The sequence below is a fragment of the Mauremys reevesii genome, linkage group 3 (genome assembly GCF_016161935.1).
Source record: "Mauremys reevesii isolate NIE-2019 linkage group 3, ASM1616193v1, whole genome shotgun sequence".
In the NCBI taxonomy this organism is placed as follows: domain Eukaryota; kingdom Metazoa; phylum Chordata; order Testudines; family Geoemydidae; genus Mauremys; species Mauremys reevesii.
In genome coordinates, this window is record NC_052625.1 from 92,048,373 (window position 1) to 92,069,262 (window position 20,890).

The 20,890-nt window shown below is 44.3% G+C and overlaps 1 protein-coding gene across 2 annotated transcripts in view; it reads right to left on the reverse strand.

The window, feature by feature from the left end:
- Nucleotides 1–20,890, reverse strand: part of FNDC1 (fibronectin type III domain containing 1) — a 78,018-nt gene that overhangs the window by 14,129 nt on the left and 42,999 nt on the right. Inside the window, exons 9-10 of one of the 2 annotated variants that reach the window (XM_039533022.1) lie at nucleotides 16,893–17,123; nucleotides 12,921–13,029 (exon numbers count right to left, since the gene is read on the reverse strand). In XM_039533022.1, the coding sequence (XP_039388956.1) occupies nucleotides 12,921–13,029; nucleotides 16,893–17,123 (340 nt within the window). The remainder of the gene's footprint in view (nucleotides 1–12,920; nucleotides 13,030–16,892; nucleotides 17,124–20,890) is intronic. The other variant, XM_039533020.1, reaches the window with a different exon arrangement.

Genomic DNA, 20,890 nt, shown 5'->3' on the forward strand with positions numbered 1-20,890 from the left:
GGGGAATCAAAAAACATTTTTTACATTAATAAGAAATTTTCAATTTTTTCATGAAAACCTTTGCAAAAACGAAAATGGTTCAAAAGTTTTCATGGAACACACTTACCATTGTCTGACTAGCTCTCCTTTTGGGCTGCTTTTTCTTTTCCATGGAGTCCCCAACCTTGGAGCAGTGCAACTCCAATGCAAGCCAATGCCTCCACACTGCCACAAATCTGGGGGCACTCTGTGGGCCAGAGTCATTGCTGAGGCAAAAGTCATTGCTGAAGCATGTGGACCCATCACATTTTTGGCTGGGTCCCACCCGTGACCACCTATTCAGTGGAAGTGGGGAACCCCACATCCTCCACTCAGAGGCTGGGGTTTGTAATGGCAATGCTGACAGGCACTTATACAGGATGCTAATCACAGGGCTGCTACTGCCAGAACTACAAGACCAGATGTTTGCAAATACTAAGGTTCTGTTGCTGAAATGAAAGTGAATGTCTGCTCTTCAGAAACAGTATTGCAAAAAGCGAGAGGCAATTTAAGTCGGTTACTAGGCAAAAATTCTAGCTTAAAATGCATGATTTTCATAAATGCTTATGTTAAGTTTCTTCTTTCCTTGCTGCTTGCTTGATTCCACTCTTGCAAAATAAATAAATATATAAATATATATATATATATAAATAAATAAATAATGATACCCGGCATCTTTAATGACCATAAATATTTGCATCTTGATTTTGCATCTCATTCAAAAGCAAGTATCTCCAGAAGCACAGTGCCTCCTAAAACCATTTATGACCAACATAACTGGGTCAGTACTTGCTCTGAGGGAAGAATGCTACCAACCCCCTGGATTATTTCCCTCGATAATCTCCCATCCAAGCAGTAGGCCAAATGCTCCTTAGCTTGTGAAATCTTACAAAATCACTGCGTCACATGCTCTGACTGCTGGCCACAGCCTTTTTCTTCTTGTATTAAGCCAACTCACTATGAAAACAGAATTCTACCCCTAATTTCCAAAGTGGTGACAGCAGTGCCAAGAGAGGTCAGCATGGGAGAAAATCCATAGGAACTTGTGAATCAATTATCTTCTGTGGAAATTGGCAGTCTATGTTCATCTTTTCCCCCCTTCCCAACTTTGCTGAATCCCTTCCCTAGGCTCCCAGAGCCTGCTCCATCCTACCATGATCTCTACTTTCCAGTTCCCCAGCTCCTCTTCTCATCCTTGACAAACCCATGCTCACCTTCTGTACCCTTCTCTCCCATCCTCTTCCCTGAGAGACACTTCCCCTCTCCTCACCTCTAAACTTGTTCTTTAGTTTCCCGGGGGGGGATGTTGGGTTGTGGGGACTATATGTTACATCCCTCTATGATCACTTAGTGGGGCAGGCAAGAAGGGAGTTCCCCTTGCAGGAACTATGAGGCTCACAACAATAGTGGAAGTATCCAGCATGGGCTGAACACTATAACAAATACAACTGGCCTTGGCCTTTGGGAGTGGGATGTTAACCCCCCACTCCTTGAAAATAACCAGTTTTGATGTTTATCACACATTGGGCCATCCGAAGGATTTTAGGGAGGGTTAATGAGAAGATTCTTTGGGATACACACCAAAGATAACTGCCTTGTTTTACCTCAAAACTCTCCCTTTCTCCCGTTCCCTCTGCCAGCCTTCTGCTGAGGAAGTGGATCCCATTTTCTTTCAGTCTGACCACAGTGATCAGTTTGCTTCAGTTTAGATGGGCTTACATTAAGGCCTGCCTTTGCAAGGAGCAGGGCAAGAGACTTAATGTTTTGAAAAAGTGAAGAGAGTTTCTCCTTTACCAGAGCCAAAGCCTGGTTCCCACAGGCCCCTCCAACTCATCAGTGATGACCATTTCATAACTGTTTAGCTAACTCTTCTGATCCAATTGGCTGCTGAGAGGAATTTCAACTTATGCCCTAACATATATAAAAGCCTTGGAGTAACAGATGCATCTTGTGGCATAGGAAAGTGCAGATGGTCAAAATGTAGTGACATTATAATAAAAGAGGCCATGCAGCTGGACCATGTTGATTTCCTTTGGAGTGTGTTGGCAGAGAAGGACAGGCGGTATGGGGCACTTACACAAAATTAACCCATGTTTTGCTCTTGATTCACAAGGTTTATTGTCCTATTTATGGACAGAAATGGAAAAAGGGGGCCAGATTCCTGCAGTCAAGATCCATTTTTGAATTATAATCTATGACATCTGACAACAGCTTTCAAGAGAACTCAATGCACTTTGGTTACACTCTTTCTTCACCCCAAACACAGCCCTTTACTGGGGCTGGTAAGGGATATGGTACAGGGACTGGCTATACCATTGCTACACCCGTTGGAGATGCCCCCACACTCAGGAATCCCCAGCAGAGGAGAGCTGGGTAGTTTCCCTACTTTTCCATTGCCTGCACAATACAAAGGGTCACATAGTAAACTCAGAATGCAGCCTGGGTGTGATTCCAAAGAACAACATTTGTTTCCTTGTCCTCTCTCCCACAGCACTTCTCTCATTTATGTACAGGAGCCCCCCTCTCATCTCCAAGTCCTGTCACACCTCTCTTGCAATAAACACCCTCTGACTGGACTTGTAAGGAAATAGAATCCCATCTAATCCCTACCCCCAAAGGCAAAGAAATAGCAGACTCATGAAGGTGGAGGAAGTGTGAGCATACCAATACCCTGTATCACTGTGCATCACCCATGTGATTTCTGGTTACATATTTTGAAATCTGTGAGCATTCCAACAAGCAGAAGGAGGAAGATAAATGGGGCTGAAACAAGAGAAATCATGACTTGATTAAAAAGCCATTCTTCAGCCTAACATTAGCCCTTTGTGATAATTTAAAGTGTATCAGATGCCAATTCTCCCCTCCACTAGTCATGCTTACGGTATGAAACATGTTTCTCTCCTTATAAGCAAGAAGGGAAGGTCTAAGTTTAACAAAAGTTGACACGTTCTCAGTTATCCTCACACCAGCATGCTGCATCCATGTTGAAGACTTCAGGGGTTTCTCTACTCCATGGGGCAGATCCTCAGCTGGTATAAACTTTCACAGCTCCACTATCTATGACAGTTTGCACCAGAGGAGGATCTGCCCTGTATCTCTGCTGCATCTGACTCTTTTCTTTCGCTGTTGACAGAAACCAGCAATTTTTGGTCCACTCTTGTTTTCTGCAAACAGTTCTGAATGTAATTAATGGCTACATGATGTCCACAAATGAAATACACACTGTGGCAAAGAAAGCCACATGAAAGGCTGGAATTTAGGAAAGCTGTGCTTTCTCCTCATTCCTAACCCAAGACTTTTAATGTGGAAATATTTGCCAGTGATTTAAATATAAGCCTCACTTCCTGACTGTGGCCAAGGAGTGTTCAGCACAGCTGAGAGGGTGGGGGTGGGGGTACAAGGGCACCCAGGGGGCTTATATTTACTGCAAGAGTTAGCTCAAGTTAGTACACTCGAGTTACTCCACTCAGATGAGAGGGACTACAACGTGAAACAGCACTGGAGTTACACAGAGCGATTAGATTAACCGTTGATGAGTCATTAGAATTCAGCTGGTGCATCCCCACTGCATTACTATTTCCAGCATCAGCAGTACTAAAGCGTCCATCCACATCCCCTGAGGAACCAGTTAGCTTGAGCTGAAAGCACCATTTAAAATTTGTATACGTGATGAGGGAATCAGGTTGAGGCAAAACATGAGTTAAAGCTCAGGCTATCACTACACTGAAAACAAGCTTGATATGTGTTCCTTAAATCCTGGGCTTCCAGCTTGGTTCCCAGGGTAAAGGAGAACTATGAGAATCTAGGAGTACTTGTGGCACCTTCGAGACTAACAGAAGTCACCTACTCCAGGACAGGCCCAACAAAGAAAGTAACAGAACACCACTAGCTGTCACCTTCAGCCTCCAACTAAAACCTCTCCAGCGCATCATCAAGGATCTACAACCTATCCTGAAGGAGGATCCCTCACTCTCACAGATCTTGGGAGACAGACCTGTCCTCACTTACAGACAGCCCCCCAACCTGAAGCAAATACTCACCAGCAACCACACACCACACAACAAAAACACTAACCCAGGAACCTATCCTTGCAACAAAGCCTGTTGCCAACTCTGTCCACATATCTATTCAGGGGACACCATCATAGGACCTCAGCACATCAGCCACACTATCAGAGGCTCATTCACCTGCACATCTACCAATGTGATATATGCCATCATGTGCCAGCAATGCCCCTCTGCCATGTACATTGGCCAAATCGGACAGACTCTGCGCAAAAGAATAAATGGACACAAATCAGACGTCAAGAATTATAACATTCAAAAACCAGTCGGAGAACACTTCAACCTCCCCGGTCACTCAATTACAGACCTAAAAGTCGCAATTATTCAACAAAAAAAACTTCAAAAACAGACTCCAATGAGAAACTGCAGAACTAGAATTAATTTGCAAACTGGACACCATTAAATTAGGCTTGAATAAAGACTGTGAGGTGGGGTGTAGTCAATCTTCAACTCACAGATGGAAAACTGAGGCCAAAGCAGCTAAGTGAACTGCCCCAAGTCACATAGCAACGGCCTGATCCAAACCCTGTTGGAATCAATGGAATGATTCTTATTTACTTCAGCAGTCTTTGGATCAGGGTCTATGTTGGCAGCAGAGCTGAGCACAAAACCCAGATTTCCTGACTCCCTGTCAACAAGACTACAGTCCCCCTCCCACAGGCACAGACTTTCCAATGTGCCAGGGGTGCTTGACACTGTCCCAGACTCCCCAAAGGGCCCTCCCTAGGGCTGAAGATCTGCAAGTGGGAAGGGAATAGAAGAGTTTTGGGGGGGATGGCATCAAAGGAGGTGTGCACAGTTCCTCAACCATGCAGCCAGCCAACCCTCAGCCTGGGCGTGCCCATAGTTTCTTTCAGTTTCTTGCCCCTGGATCCCCTACAGGAGCCCCCACTCCTATTCCCAGCAGGAGTTCAGGATCCGTTTTGGGTCCCATTACCTCTGGTCCCTGGCAGTGCTCTCCAGGTCCCACCACAGACTGTTGGCTGGGAGCAGCCTTACAGGGCCTCTTGCAATGTCAGACTGCCTCCAAAACAGGGGAGGGGAGGGGAGGGGAGGCGAGCCACTACCCCAGGCTGGTATCGCTTGCTACTGGTGCTCACTGACACTCCCTAGTCACCTCTCCTCCTGGGCAAACTTCCCCCCTTTCCTGTGGCAAGATTTATCTTTTTAAGCTCCCTTTCTCCAGGTGGAGCATGTGCTGCAGGTTCACCTGACTGGCACTGCCTGAGTGCAGGGGTGCTCATTAGCCTTTCTACCAGTAAGATGGGGGCATGGGGGTTGGACTAGATGACCTCCTGAGGTCCCTTCCAACCCTGAGATTCTATGATTCTATGTCCCATCACCCCCCAAACCTTGTGAAAAGTCAACAAAAACATGACTGTAGCTGGAGGCTGCATTATCTCCTCTGCAGCTTCCTGTGAAACCTTCCTTTTGATGGCAGCATGGCCTAGGGGAGCAGATCTGTTTCTGCTGGGGGACAGTAGGTGCAGGGGATCCCAGAACCAGTGTGGGGACACAGGACCTGCAGCTAGAGGGGCCTGGACTCCTGCAGATTTCAGGGGAGCATCAATACATGCTGGCTCCACCCCTCTCCTCATCGATGGAATGATTTGGGGGAAAGGCAGGGAGAGGACCCTCTCGGAGCACTGCCAGGGCTGGCAAGATGGAAAGGCAAGGTCATGTTTGACTATGAATATACACATGGTAAAAAATTAATTTCCTTATGGAAATACGTCATCACAGAATAACGCAAAAAAGTGATGTGTTCAAGGGCAACTGCTGAAGTTACTCCCAAAGGAAATGCCTTACCATGACTCTCTGCAGGGTTATGAAACTAACACATCACCGGTGTTTCAGTTCTATTTTATACTTCTAGAGCACATGGAGTGATCTCAGACACATACACACGGCATATAAAAAGGAGGGCAGAGGGAGCCTTAAAGGCTTGGGGCCTGATCTGAATCCCACTGAAGCTAATGGATCCTTCATATGACTTCAGTGGGATTCTTTCACTAGTTATCCAGAATGCAACAGCTTCAACAGTGGGCCAGAGAGAGAGCAAGCAAGGGACTGACTCTGCAGCCTGGTGATCAGTGCACTAACGCGGGGGATACAGTCCCCCTGCTGCAATGACTTTTTTAATTAGTTAGCCACAGCTTCAGCAAGAGAGTCTGAGGGAGCCCCACCCCCATCAGAATACCCCATAGCCTGCTGGCTAGAGCACTCATTTGAGAGGTGTTCAAATCTCTTCTCCCCCTTAGGCAGACAGGGGACTTGAACTGGGTCGGGGGAGGGTTCTCACATCTCCCAGGTGAGTACCCTAACCACTGGGCTAAAAGCTACGAGGTAAGTTTTCTTCATCTCCTCCCCTTCCTCCCACCCTGCCTCCTGTAAATAGAGTGTGGGTGCCAGTTCCCAAGGGATCATTTGTTTCTGAGAATCCCAAGCAGAGGGAGCTGCCACCCTATCTCTGAGAGAGGCAGGGCTTAGCACATACCCTTGGCTTGGCAACTCCCATTAGCTAGTTTAGGCAATGAGTCTCCTAGTGTGCTGGCTTCTGTGAATCCCATTCTGAGGTGTCTCTCCTGCCCCCACCCCATTCATTGTACGGGGATTGGGAGCCTAGGTGCCGAACTCAGGCTTTGTGAATCCCAGGGATTTTCTAGGCCCCTAAAAATTAGATTCTTTGTGAATCTAAACCTCTGTGCCTAGGTTTACCCATCCATAAAATGGGGATAATATTTAGCTGCCTCATAGGTGCTGAGGCTTAACTTATGTTTGTAAAGTGCTTTGAGATCCTCCTACGAAAGACCAAGTATGAATACGGGCTGGAATTAGTAGCAGAGGATCTGGGATCAGAAAGATGGGCCTTGAGGAAAAAGAGGAACAAGGGGAGGTGATAGAGGACCTGGAGGCTGTGACTCTGGGAGTCCCTCAATGCCAACTGGCAGAGGCATATCATAACTCAAATCAGCTCTGACATTGCTCCAACTCACGGTTGTCATAACCTGTATCTAAAAGGTGTCATGTAAGGTGTCATATGCGAACTGGTAACATGCTGATCATTAACATTGTTCTGTGAGATATGTATGATCTCAAAAGGTGTTTGGCATGCAGTGATAAGCCCAGTCTGTCCTAGATAAAGGAATGTTGTTTCGCCAGCTTGCCTGTCTCCAATGTAAATTGAGCAAGGCAAGGCCAGAAACAATGGAAGTACATGTACATACAAGGTAAACAAAGCCATCAAACTAGCAAGTGGGAGACATCCACTTAATGATCACGCCATGGGGGATGGAAGCTGTACCCCCAGGAAGCCTCACTGGCTCTAGATACAGAGACAATGGAACTTGGGGAAAAATAAGCAGAAACAAAACCATTTTGGCATCTATCACTCAAGGGACCCAAGAGGACAAAGCACTTGAAATCTGAGAAAGTTGGATCCTTCGACCCAGGGGACTGAAGTCTCTGGGAACTGCCTGTAGGTGAGAAACTTGCTCAGACAAAGACTGTAACTTACTAAAGTTAAGTTGCAGTCACTAGAAAGTGAGCTTTGTTTGTACCCTTTCATATCTCTTTCACTCTCACTTGAAAGCACTTAAACTTATTTCTTGTTTTATTACAAAATCATCTCACTGCTGTTATATTGCAATAAGTGATAGTCTTCAGCTAAGCTAACAGGCTGCTGTGTGCTCTGTGTCTTTGGATGAAACAAACTTAACTTCTGTGAGTGTCCAGTAAGAGGGACTGGACACTGAGAAGGACACCTCTGGGGAACTCAGGAGTTGGGGTTCACTGATCGTTACCTGCCAGGCAAGGTTTGCACTGGCAGAGTCCTGAAGAGTATGCTGGCAAGGCAGACAAGCTGGTGTGTCGGGGAGCTGACACATAGCTTAGTTGCAACAAAGCTCACTCTTGCTGTGGCAGAGCGGTAACACAACTCACAGTTCTAGGTGCACTGAGCAAGAGATCGCAGAGGCAGAGAAAAGTGCTTTAGTGCAGAAAGGGAGTTGGAGTGGAAAGCACTCTGCTAAAAACTGACTTGTCCCAGCATCTTTTGTGAAAGGCTGATGGGCAGTCGGAGGGAAGAGGAGCAGCAAGACAGGGGAGCTGTGCCTCTGAGATAGATTTAAGATTCATTTGTTCATGTCACATGAAGCCTGATTCTGCTCCCACTAAGATGATGGGAGAAAATTTCTAAGATACTATAGAATTTTGAGCTGTTTGAGGTTCTCCCAACCATGCTACCGAGGGTGTGACAACAGCTTTAAATCTTGGTCTGAAGTTGATCCCGGATTCATATGCTGTACATGCCCTAGTTTGCATAATGTGACAGCCTCTCATATGGAATTCTGAGCACTGATATCAACATTGGTGTACAGTATATATTACTTAATTAGAGATTTCTCATAAAATTCACACACTAATGTGAACACATAGTTTCCAGTCTAATTTCTTCCTCCAGTTCATGTTTTCTCAAATATGTACTTCCCACGCAGCAATTATGGAGATATTTTTAAGACAAAAAATATGTAGTCAATTCAGTTTGTGAATTTGGAATATGTAAATGATATTGGCTGAGGCAGACAACTTTTTTTATAGAAAAGGATCCCTTTGCCACACCTACAGGCGCTAGATGCATCTTTTAAAACAAAGTTCCTCGGCAAAGTGCATAATGGAGGCCATGTCTCCGAATAGTGTTATGGAAATATACACTGCAAGACACTTGAATTTGCCCTGGTGTCTAGGATGGGACTTTTATTGTTCTTGTGAAAAACTGTCCAAATTTGGCCACGGGATGAGCTTCTGAACATCTCAGTTCACACTTGCTCAATAACGATGTGTAAGAATGTGGAAGCTAACTTCACTGAAGATTCCATCTGTACAGAGCATGCTCCAACTCAGAGCTTCGGCATCTCAGCAAAATTCTCCTTGCAATGGATGCTCTTGACAGCCAGGAGCCACTCTGATGCTGGGCACTGGAACTGAGAGCAGGAAAATGGTATCTCTGATGCTTTCAGGGTTCACCCTGCTGGTGCCCAGGCAGTGTGGAGGAGGAGGAGGAGGAGGAGAAGGAGAAGGAAGCAGCTTTACTTGAATGTAGAGGGGTGAGGAGGTAGGCCTGGAGGGTAGAGAGTGGGGAGACAAAGGGGCCAGGGTAAGGCCATAATGCAATGAAGAGCCAGAGGAAGATGGAGCACTAGGTCTGGGATGTGGAGCCAACTGGGAAGAGGGGGACTGGGACAAAGAACTAGAAGGGGACTAGAATGTGGAGCTGAGGGTGGGGAGACTGAAGACTGGGAGCTGAGGGAAGATGGTAGTGGGAAAAGGACAGGCTTGAGGAGCTAGAAGCAGAAGGGATCTAGGTTGACAGGGGTCGGGGAAGAAGGGTCTGTAACCACTAGAGTACATGTCCCTCAGAACCTTGGACTAGAACCCAGGATCCTTAGTCTCAACATTCCACTTCTGTCTAACAAACAGCTGTGAAATCCACTGACATAATGTGTGCCTCACCTCCCTCTAAAACCTTACAGTCACCTCAAAGACTTTTTATATCTATTCTCTCAACAGATTGGCAATTCTGGCTGTCACATATGTCATGCATGTGGGAAGTTATGCTGCCTTATAACTGCTGAAGTCACTATTAATGTTTTGCATTAGAGCTCAGGTTTTTGAAGATGGGGTACATTCTGCTTTTCGGTGCCTGTTGGGAGATAGAAGTGAAAGCCTTACAGTGTGGGTCATCGACAACATTGCAGGCAATACGAAGGTGGAAAGGAATGAACAAATCTTTCCCATTAATGTCTTATTTGTATTCTTGTAAGGGTTTGGGTGGATGGTGTGTGCTTCTGCAACCTTCATTGCTGCCAAGTGAAGTTTTTCTTTGCTGATTTCCTAGTGTTTTTATACGGGTTTGGGATACTTCAGTGGATAACTCCCTGAGTTGAACCGGCCTGAAAATCAGAGGGAGAAACTGTGCTACTGAAGCGGCTCCTGACAACGCTGATCCCTCTGAAGAGCGTGGGAGGCTGGGATGTTCTTTATGTCTACAACAGTTTAGCTTTGTTTAAAAGTTACTGACAGTAAGTACACCAAGAGCAGCACTCCACGTTGAGCAGTGATGACATAAGCTGGCAGCCAGAGGGAACCTCCATGAAGAACATTCTGTAGCCTTTCATGGACTTCTGGCAATTAGATACAGCCAGGAGCAGCTGCAGCAGTGGGGTGTGCATATCTGTGTTACACCAGCAAGCCTGCCTATTGCACTCCCCTTTCCTCTGGGACTCCCATCCTTTCCCATATGAAGTGTACATCTTAACCTACAAAGATGCCAAACTAAGGAACCTACTTGTATAACCATCACCATCGTGACCAACACCAGGGACTGAATCATTGTCCTCAAGAACTAAAAATATCACTCTTTCCTGCTTGTGCTAAAGAGGCAGGCTTGCAAATTGCAAGCTGTCACGGATTTACATTGTCTATGGATGAGGCTCTGTGGGGGTTGCACAATGGACACTGACTAATGGGGGTTACTCAAGTAAAGTGTGCAACAAGGGACTGAAATGTGTATTTTGGTGATTCAATTTACAGATGATCGTAGTATAAAATCTGTTTTAAAGAGGTCTTCTTGCTGCATGAATCACATACAACCATACCATGCCTCCAAAAGAGATTACAAGCAGAGTGTGAATCCCATGAATTTTAGATTACTAGTTTAGACACTTCCTAGTTTAGCTAGAGGAATAACTGTTAGCCCTTTAGTAGAGCAGTAGCCGGAGTAGGACTTGACACACACTTTCCCAAGGGCGTTACACACTATTTCCTAATCTGCAGTAGAATACCAGTGATCAGAAATCCTGCCATCTATTCCTAGTGCTGGGAGAGGAGTGTGGTTTATAGTGGTTAAAAATAGGATAATCAAAACTGGTTTAATCACTCTGAAAGGCAGCGTGATGCAGTCAATAAAATCTGGAGCTGTTGGGTTAGAGACCTCCAGTGACCTCATATAAACTCATAATTAAGTCTGATAAATTATTTCAAATAATGGATGGGGATGGAGAGTGTTCAACAGCTCTTCATTAACCATCTCCTAGGTTGGGGTTCATGGTCTTAGTCATTAATAAAGGCAGTGAATTAAAACATCAGTTAGAAGAGGTGAGAATTGAATGCCTGGCCTCCTCTTTCACAGCTCAGAAAACTTTTCCTTGGACTACAAGGACATTGATGAGAGAGTCATTCTATCTCTTTCTCTCCCCATCCTGTCTACTCAGCCCTGGAGAGAGTAATTATATTTGTGCCATTACAGATTTGTCACCAAATTCAGTGGGATTGCCTGGGAACACATATTTTCCATTATGGCTACAATGTTATAAAATGCATTATAGACCAACACTACTGATGTATAAGGCTCTGTCTATGCTACAAGCACTACAATTGCACAGTGCAGCGCTGCAGCTATGTTGCTGTAGCATTGTAGACACTTTCTATATCAACAGAAGAGGTTTTTTTTTCCATTAGAAACAGTTGATCCACCTCTCTGAGAGGTGGTAGCTAGGTCAATGGAAGAATTCTTCTGTCAACCTAGCTGCAGCTAAATCTGGGGTGTGGTTGACCCAACCATGGCATTCAGGGCATGAAATTTTAAACAGCACTGAGAAATGTACTTAGATCAACCTAATTTTTAAGTGTAGACTGGGCCTAACTGATACTCTAGAAATCAGCACACAGAGAGCAACAATATGGCGAAAGGACAAGTTCCAGGCTGCTTCAGGGATACAAAGTAAGTGAGATTAGCCACTGAGGAAACTGTCAATGTAGATAATTCTGAACACTTATTATTTTCTCTGTATCAATTCACTTTTTTTCAAACCACCATGAAATGTTCAAATAGTGCTCCATGTTTATAGGCTATGCTTTGGTTTTTGCCATTTCAATTAGATCTTTACAAAATACAGGTTTAATGTTCCTGTTAAAGTGAACTCTGTAACACAACCTTAAGTCTGGTGCCGCTACTGCTGCACCATTTCATCTCAAGTCACTCCTTTGAGAAAACACAGGGGCCTTGTACTGTGAACAGACAGGGAAAGTGAATTCTAGAGTTGAACACCCTGCCACAAGCCCCCAGTGGCTAAACCTAGGGCCTATGAGCTCAAGCCCCCCAAACAGAGAGATGGTCTTTCAGCTAATGAAATCCCAATCATGTAGGGTGAGATTTTCAAAACTTCCTAAGGGAGTTGGATGTTCAACTCCCAGTGAGCTTCAGTGGAAGTTGGGCGCCTAGCACCCTTAGGCATTTTTGAAAATCCCTCCCATAGAGCTTTATAGATTATCGCAAACCCTTGATCTACAACCAGGAGTGAATAAGGCAGCAATATACACTCACCCACAACCCTACCATATTTCACATGTATGTTCTGAAGCTTGTATATGTGCCCTTGACTTTGTAATTCACTTCTCCCATTTGTCTGATAGAGCCAACGTGTAGCATGATGCAAGCAAGGCTCCTGACTTTCATTCCCGCCCCCCCACCCCGAACAGGATGCTTGGATTATGCATATAACCTGCACGTTCATTTCTGGGCCAAGTCTTTTTATGCCAATATTGATGAACATATCAGTATAGTTAATATGTATTGCTCATCCACCCAAAGACAATGTGATGTCTTATGTACTTATAAGTAGATGCATGATTTCTAAAATTGGATTTGATTAGTTCTGTTTGGTCTAGATTTGTTGGCAGATTTGTGCAATTCTACTAAGACCACCAAAATGACTAACAACTAGGGAAAATTATTTTAAATTAACAACAGTATTCAAGAAGAATAGACCAAACTGTTACCTTGTATTTGGCTTCAGGTTCTCAATAGGTAAATGAGTAGCCCCTGCAGTCTTGGTTGACCACTTGTTCCTTATAAAGTCATCATAAGATGCACTGTAAACCAAGTAACCTGCAAATGGAAGAGAGAAAAGCAGATCAGCCAATGAGGGTTCTACGTTTCAATCAACGATACCTCGAAGCTTAGCTACTTTGACAAATTCTATACAAAACCTACCCTTTATTCTCTCAGTCCCTCTATGTATCTGCATTCTTTAGAAGTGCTATTTGAAATTATACAGTTGTTGACTTTTCCAAGGAAATTGGTTGTTTCTTTTCAGAGACATAGCTTGGACTAGGCCACTTTCATCTTTGGTGTAACTACATTGAAGTCAATGGAGTTAAACCAGGGATGAACTGGACCTTTGTATTTAAATAACACTTCAATTGTGACCCAAATTTACTAGTATAAAATAATGTAGAAGGTGAGGCTGAAACTTCTTCCTCCACTATTTTACTTTAAAATGTGTTGCATTTTAAAATGAGGAGGAAGATCCTCAGCTGGTGTACATTTGTATAGCTCCACTAACTTCAGTGGATGTAGCACATTTGCCCTGAGGTGTCAAACTCAGTCTTGGTATAGCTCCAACATCTTGCTGGTAATTACTCCAGTGAAAACATTTTATACAGAGGGAGACCAATCTGTTTCCCCACTATTATTTCCCGGTGTCAATGGTAAAACTCCCATTAACGTTAATGGGAGCAAGAGCACACTTATTACTCACTCTACAAGGTAATACTGTTATATGTTTCATGCTCACTCATTCTGGAGCAAATGCTAATCTCAGCTCTGCACTGGGCAGACTGAACATTCCGCATTAGAACACTGCATGGAAATCCCATTGAGGTCAATGAGTTTTGCATGAGGATCAAGTACAAATATAAGCCATAGAGATCCAGAGTGCAGCTCAGACAATAAGATTTTGCCCTATATTTGAATAAGAACAGTTTCCAACATTGGTAAAGATCCTGCATTGGTATTTAATATGCATCAGGCTTTTAAACAGAAAAAGAAAAAACTCTAAGAAAAACAGCAGAAATAGAATAATTCAACTCTGTCAGCTGCTGGGCCTGATTCTCCTTGGCATGACTCCAGTTTCATGCTGGTGTGACTCTCTTGAAATCAATGGAGTTACACTGTGTAAAAGTGCAGCAATACAATCAGGTCCATGATGTCCTCTTCAAGGTTGCCATTTTCAAAGGAGCCTCAGGGAGTCAGGGCCTCAACTCCCATTGAATTTCAATGGGAATCAACCACCTAACTCCCCCTGGGCTCCTGTGAAAATCCCAGGCTAAAGTCACTCACATTTCCGAACATCCCCATTAGCCAATACAGTATATTCCTGATTATCTGAACAGCATGGGGGATACGGACTTTGGATAAACAAGAGGGCAGGGGCCATTCAGGCATTCAGCAGCTGGGTGGCCTCCCCTGCAGTTGAGGGCTCGTCCTCCTCTTCCTTGCAGTTCTGGTTGGGGGTCTCTGCTCTGCCCTTCTCGCTCACTCCAGTGACAGCAGGACAAAAGAGGGCTCCTTGCACTGCTGCAGGTTGACACCATCCTTCTCCTCTGCTCTATCATACTAACCTCCACGTTATCTGAATCCCTTCTTTGTCTCCCAGCATGAAATACACGAGCGGCAAGGAAGGGGTTTAGCTAATAGGGTTTCAGATAAATGGGAGTATACTATACGTAGATATCACGCTGTACACACATTGAGAAGCAACATTCCTTAAAGTCGATCTGCAATTCATAGGTACTGTACCAGTCAACCTCTCACTCAAGTTCCAGGCTACCAGCACGTGCAAAGTGTCTGAGAAGTACTCAGCATATCCATTTCTGACTGACATTTTCAGTTTAAAAGTGACACAGCTCCGCTTTCTCTCTCCATTGACTCAAGCGACATTAATCAACCTTGAACACTGTTTACATTCTGTTCTGCATCGGTATTACATAGTTTTCTCTCTGGCTTCAAGCCAGCACACCTGTGGGTTCTCTTGAAATTTTGATCAAGCTGGGGTGAGAGGGGGAAAAAAATCAATCCTCTACTAAACTAGCTCAGTCAATTCCCAGCTGAAGGAGAAAAAAAAGGGAAAGCGAGAGCCTATGTGGACTTGTTAATTTGGTAACAAATTTAAAAATATGACTAGTAACTTTGGGGCTATGAACAAAGATTTTGAACATCTAGAATTTCTTCCCCCCTCCCCCTTGAGTAAATTTCCTTAGGCATAAAGAAAAATGTGTTTTTCATTCTATCCCAAATGAAAGAGGTTGGTTAAAAAGTATGCAGCAAAAATTCATGAGCAAAAGCCAGAAAAATCTTTCATGCCCTCTTTATTCATCAGAAAGAGGGGAAAGGGAGCATAAGCTTGATTATTTAGAAGTCCTTTGAAGTGTGCCTTTAACAATCTCAGAGTACCAGACCAAGACATGATGACAAAGCTATATTATAGAAATGAACAATATGAAGCATGGCTGCGAGAAGAGTAAAAAGGAAGACAGCAGGTCATTTCAGAGAAAAGGTGCCAAGATGCAAGTGCTTCATGAAACATGGGGAAGGCAAAAAGATGTATCGGACATGGTCAGACATAACTTATGTGACATATTGCTCTGAAATTAACATAATTAATGACATTGTGGGTGATTTTTTAAGTGAACAGTGTTCAGATAATACTGAAAAATGAAATCCTTTATTTATCCACTGACCAGGCACAGCACTGGCAGTGGAAGCTTACCTGCCTTCCCCCACCACTGCGCATCAACGATATAAGGCTAGCATAGTTTTCATGATCACTCACTTCTTGGCCCCTCTGCAGAGGGGCTGCCAGCAAAAGAGTTGGTCGAGATTCAGCAACAACAGCAACAATGTGAAAACCAACACAACAGCGCAGTCAGTTTCTGACTCCAAATCATCTGACCTGCTGTCAAGTGGGTTTTGCATCATCTCAAATACTTTTGTTATTTACATATCTCACTAATTTTTTAGCAAGGTTTGAGATTTGTATTTCAATTTACTTTTTTTTTTTTTGATATAATGTGCTCTAAAGACAGTGGAAAAGATCCAGTTTAATGTATTTGTTTAACCACCAACCGCAGTATGTCAGACTGGCATTTGAACAAACTTTAACTATAATAAAGTCAACATAGTTTGGGTTATGTGTTCCACAGGAGTTAACCAGCTCCATTTCAGTTTAACTGTTTTTATTTATATAAAAAGCTTAAATTTCTCTTTTCACTCAGCTACTAAGCTCCACAATATTTCTTTGTGTACAGAATCAGTTTTATTCTGGCCTGGATCATTAATATTGCTATTGTGGCATGCAGTATCTGCAAACCACAAGAAAAACTGTTCTGTATTTTCCATAACTTTCCATCCTCCTTTCCCCCTCCACCCCGACCACCCATTTAGTCTTCTTGAGAGAGTGACTACTGATTTCAGAGATTTAGAAGAGGGAGGTGCTAGAAAATAAAGAGACTGATTTTGAAATGTGGCTTCCCATATTGCAGCGGCAGGAAATTTTATAGGCCTGAAACCTTCTAACTCCTTGAGAGCTTCTGCCAATCTGAGTGTTAGAGTCTACATGCTACAAAATAAACCCACAAGTATTTGCACTTCAAAACCACAGGCACAAAAACAGCAGCAAGGCGAAGCCCTTTCAAAGACCACGACTAATATATGCTTATCAGTGGCATCGGCACAGTGTTGACAGATGACATAGAAGCTCTTTCTCACTGACTAGAAGGCAATTAATACCTCCTTCTGAGGGAGCTGTATGGTAATGGAGAGTTAACATTGTTGAAAAGTTATCAATAATAATTAGCTCAGATTAAGGTAAAAACCTTCCCATTTGGCTTCTGCATAGATTTCATGAATCCCACCCAGGACAACAAAATCCCCAGGGTGACAGCCAGGGCTGGAAAGTTCTGTTACCGTACCTGTTATCAGGTCTCCTTGTCGGGGTTTGGCCCAGTCCACAATGACAAAGGAGTGGCAGCCTTCCACTGCCACCACTGTGATATTGTAAGGGACTGTCCGGGGATGCAGCTCTCCCTCTTTTAGATTATAGGGTATGATTTCATCCAGGCTTTCCACTTGGAAGTGCTCCAATGCCTCTGTCAAGGAGCAGGGAGCTGCAGGATCTTTGTTGAGATAACTCACATAAGGAGCTGGAAGAGACAGTGATAAGCAGCATTTATTTAAGTCTGTACAGACAGGCAGATTACTACAGCTAAGGACAATTTCCTGTAGAGAAAACACAAGGTTAATTTTTTTTTATATTCCTCACACCCGGCCAAAACGGGGGGCACTTGCAGAAATGGCTTTATTTTATTTTTTAAAATAAAATAAATTAGACATTCATTTCCTGACCTTCCAGCTTGTACATCTTGTATATTTTCCTGCCATTTCACTGACGCTTTCAAATCTGTAAACTGTCTGGAAACTTCTTGGAGTGCTATTACTCTTCATATAAATAGAGCACCATGGAAACTGTAAGCATGACAAATATTCACTGGGAATTATGTTACTGTAAGGATTTCAATTGATGGGGAATAACCATGTCTGGTGCATTTCAGTCTATGTTATAAAGGATCAGGAGGGCGGCTCTTGATTAACTCAGTGTTGTTGCTCTAAAATTAAGGCTTACAACCTGTCTTTGGGGTCAAAGTTTTGTGTGTGTGTGCACATGTAGATGTGTGGCGGAAGGGCCCACAGTGTAGAGGCAGGGTCTTTCCCATGTCACAACCTTCCCACTTTGGGTTTGGAGCTCCTCTGGCTGACCTAGATAGTCCCTTTTCCCCGGTGGCAGACGTAGCCTTCTGATCCAGTGTGTGCACTCACGGCAGCAAGAGAGACCCCACCTGGGGGGCAGTGGCTCAGCATCTGGACCTGGCTGCTCAGAGCAAGGCAAGTCCCCGCCATGAGTCCAGCGCCACGCCCCCATCTCCTTGGTGCCTAGAGACAGAGACACACAGGGGTATTACCCCCTCAGTGCTCCCTCTGGCAGATTTTGCCTTTCAGGCTTCTGTAGCAGTGTGCAACTCTGACAACATCGTGCAGGGATGTGGCCGGGAGCAGCATCACTATGATGCCAGACCCAGGCTATGGAGCCACAGAGTTTCTTGTGCAAAGGAGTGAATGTATCTTCTCCCCCAGCAGTGTGTCTTTGCACCCTCAGTTTCATGATTTCTGTCAGTGCAACTGAATGCTGGAACCCCTGCTAAAGCTGCCCCTACCTCCCCCTTGCATTTTGAGGGCCAGATCCTCAGCTGGTATAAATCAGCATAGCCCCATTGACTTCAATGGGACTACGTCAATTTACAGCAGCTGGGGAGCTGGCCCTGGTGTTGCAGCCTGCCCCATTCTAGTTGTCTCCTGCATGGATCCCCTCTCTTTATCCTCTTCCCTCTCCTACATACCCACAACCAGGTTCTTGTCCTGAGAACCCCACTGAAGTTTTGCCTAAGGAATACAGAAAGTAAAATACTGGTACTTGTTCTTCTAGTGATAGGGTGACCAAATGTCCCTAAAGCAAAAAACGGGACACCGCGCAGGACTGGCCCAAGCTGCCTGGTGTCACTGGGCACCCCCCCACCCCAAATGTTCCTCCGTACCCCACAGTTTGAAAACTGGGCAACTTGTCCCATCGCTCTTGCCAACTCATGATCAGCTGGTAAAAGCAAATGGAACAAATGCCCAGTTTTGCCAAAAAGGTTGGGATGTCAAGGACAGGGCTTAAAAAGGGGACTGTCCCAACCAAAACAGGATGTCTGGTCACCCTATCTAATGAATGTAGTTTAAGTAACAGAGTTGTGGTCCTTTTATCTCATGGCAGAGCCCTTGCTTTGGAAACTGGACGCCTTCGTACTAGCGTAAGCAGTTACTTGTCTCTATGTGGTAGTGAGGTCCATTAGGGAGGGGTGCTAAAGATCACAGAAACAAATTACTGATATTTAGCAGTGAAACCAATGTAGCATGGTTCTCTCCCACTATGGTTATTTAATACTGAGAACTGGTTGCTAATATTAAAATCAACCCCTAATTCCCAAGTTTCTTGGACTATGGAAATGTACAGGTATTGGTTTAGTAACTGGTAACTTTTACACTTACGCTTTATAGTGACAAGAACTGTACTTAATTCACAAAATGTCTAAATGGTAATTTTATTGCATTAAAGGTCATTGTCATGGGGCAATTGAACCGTTAAGGGGAATCAGGACCTAGCCTGCCCATGACAGCCCTCTGAAGACACACTTGGGATTAACTGGTTGCCCCCAGGTGGCTGTTTAATGGTCAATTAGTAGAAAAGCACCTGCAACCTTACCACAGGGCTGCCTGAGTTCAGAGAACCAGGGAGACGACTCCCAGGAGGAAGCTCTGATGGGAGGGTCAGCCCTCCCAGGGAAGGAACAAGTGTAGCCTAGGAGAAGGAACTGGGAGGACTCCAGAGAGACAGAGATAGTTCCTTGGGTGAAGGCTACCAGAGTAAGCTGGGAGAAGGAGCCAGAGACTGTTCTTGAGGTGAAGAGAACAGAGCCATCCTGAAAAAAGGAATCAGAGGCTGCTCTCCAAGGGAAGGGAGCAGCCGCAACTTAGAAGCCCTGGGTCCAGAGGACGGGCTTGGTCTAGAGTGCCCCGTGGCTAAAGGAGCAAAAAGTTAGTTGAATTCACTGTGAAACTGCAGATTTCCTGGGGGGCACCTGAACGAGGTCTTGCTTGTGCTTATGCTAATCTTTGTTGTTAATAAATGAAATCCTCTGAAGCGGGTGTTCTTTCATGCACAGGTCTGTTTTGGACTTATCTATATCCAGATCGAGGGAAACTAAGGAAGGGCTCACCTGCAGTGTCACACCTGAAGGCTATAGGGGACATGGAGCCAGAGGCACAATGCCCACAGTTATTGTAACATTTAAAGAAACAGTTTGAGTTCTAATGCTCGCCTTTGGAAATGTTTATTTAGTTACAATAATACAGTTCCCTGGGAGGATAATATTTCCCCCCCCGTGTCCTGAAGTGTTCATAAAAAAATGTTCTTAGTTTATCTTATTGGATTTCCCTCCTCACAGGGAGTCTGCCCAGAGCTTGTAATCTACTTCATTTTAGCCATCACAAGGCTTTCTAATCTAAACAGACTGAGACGCATGATCGCTAAAAGAACGGGAACATACCGTCAGGTTTTGACAGGGAGGAGTTGAAGACTCATTTGAAAAAGTTTTGGTTTATGTGAAAAGTATTTTACTCCCCAAACCATGGTAAACAAGAGCTCAATCCTCAGCTGCTCCAGAGCAGAACTCCACACAGCTGGTGGGTATGTTGGGAGGATGACATGAATCAAAGGTGGCTCTAAGCCACCTTTCCTGCTCTCCCAGTCCTGCAGCTGAACTGACTCTCGGTCCAAGTTCTGCCAACCTTTATTGTGTACCCCCAAGACTTCAATGAGGTCTCAGAACAGCATCCTCCGCTGGTATAAATAACAATAGTTACAGTGAAGTCATTGAAGCCCTGCTGATTTACACCAGCTGAGGATCTGGCCTGTGTATGCAGATCCAAACTTTTTAGCTCAGCTCCATCTCTTATTGTTTCTTTCTACAATTACAAAATAAAGCAAGATGTTTATTAAGATGTAAAACATATTAGCACTCTTAGTTATCAAAGGGGTTTCAATTTAAGACTTTGTTCCATTTACTTATTCTCCCACACTATACATTCCGAATGAAATATCCTGGCAAGACAAATTCTCCTCTGAGATATATCAGTGTACAATGCCACTGATCTCAATGGGGTTCCACTGGTGTAACAGAAGAGAACGGTGCCCTGGTTTCCCATTGGAGGGCTTGTCTACAAGGAGAGTTGCACGAGTTTTACTTAAGCTTTGAATTTAAACTGATTTATCTTAAGTGGAGCAAATCCCAGAGTAGACACTCTTAGGGTATGT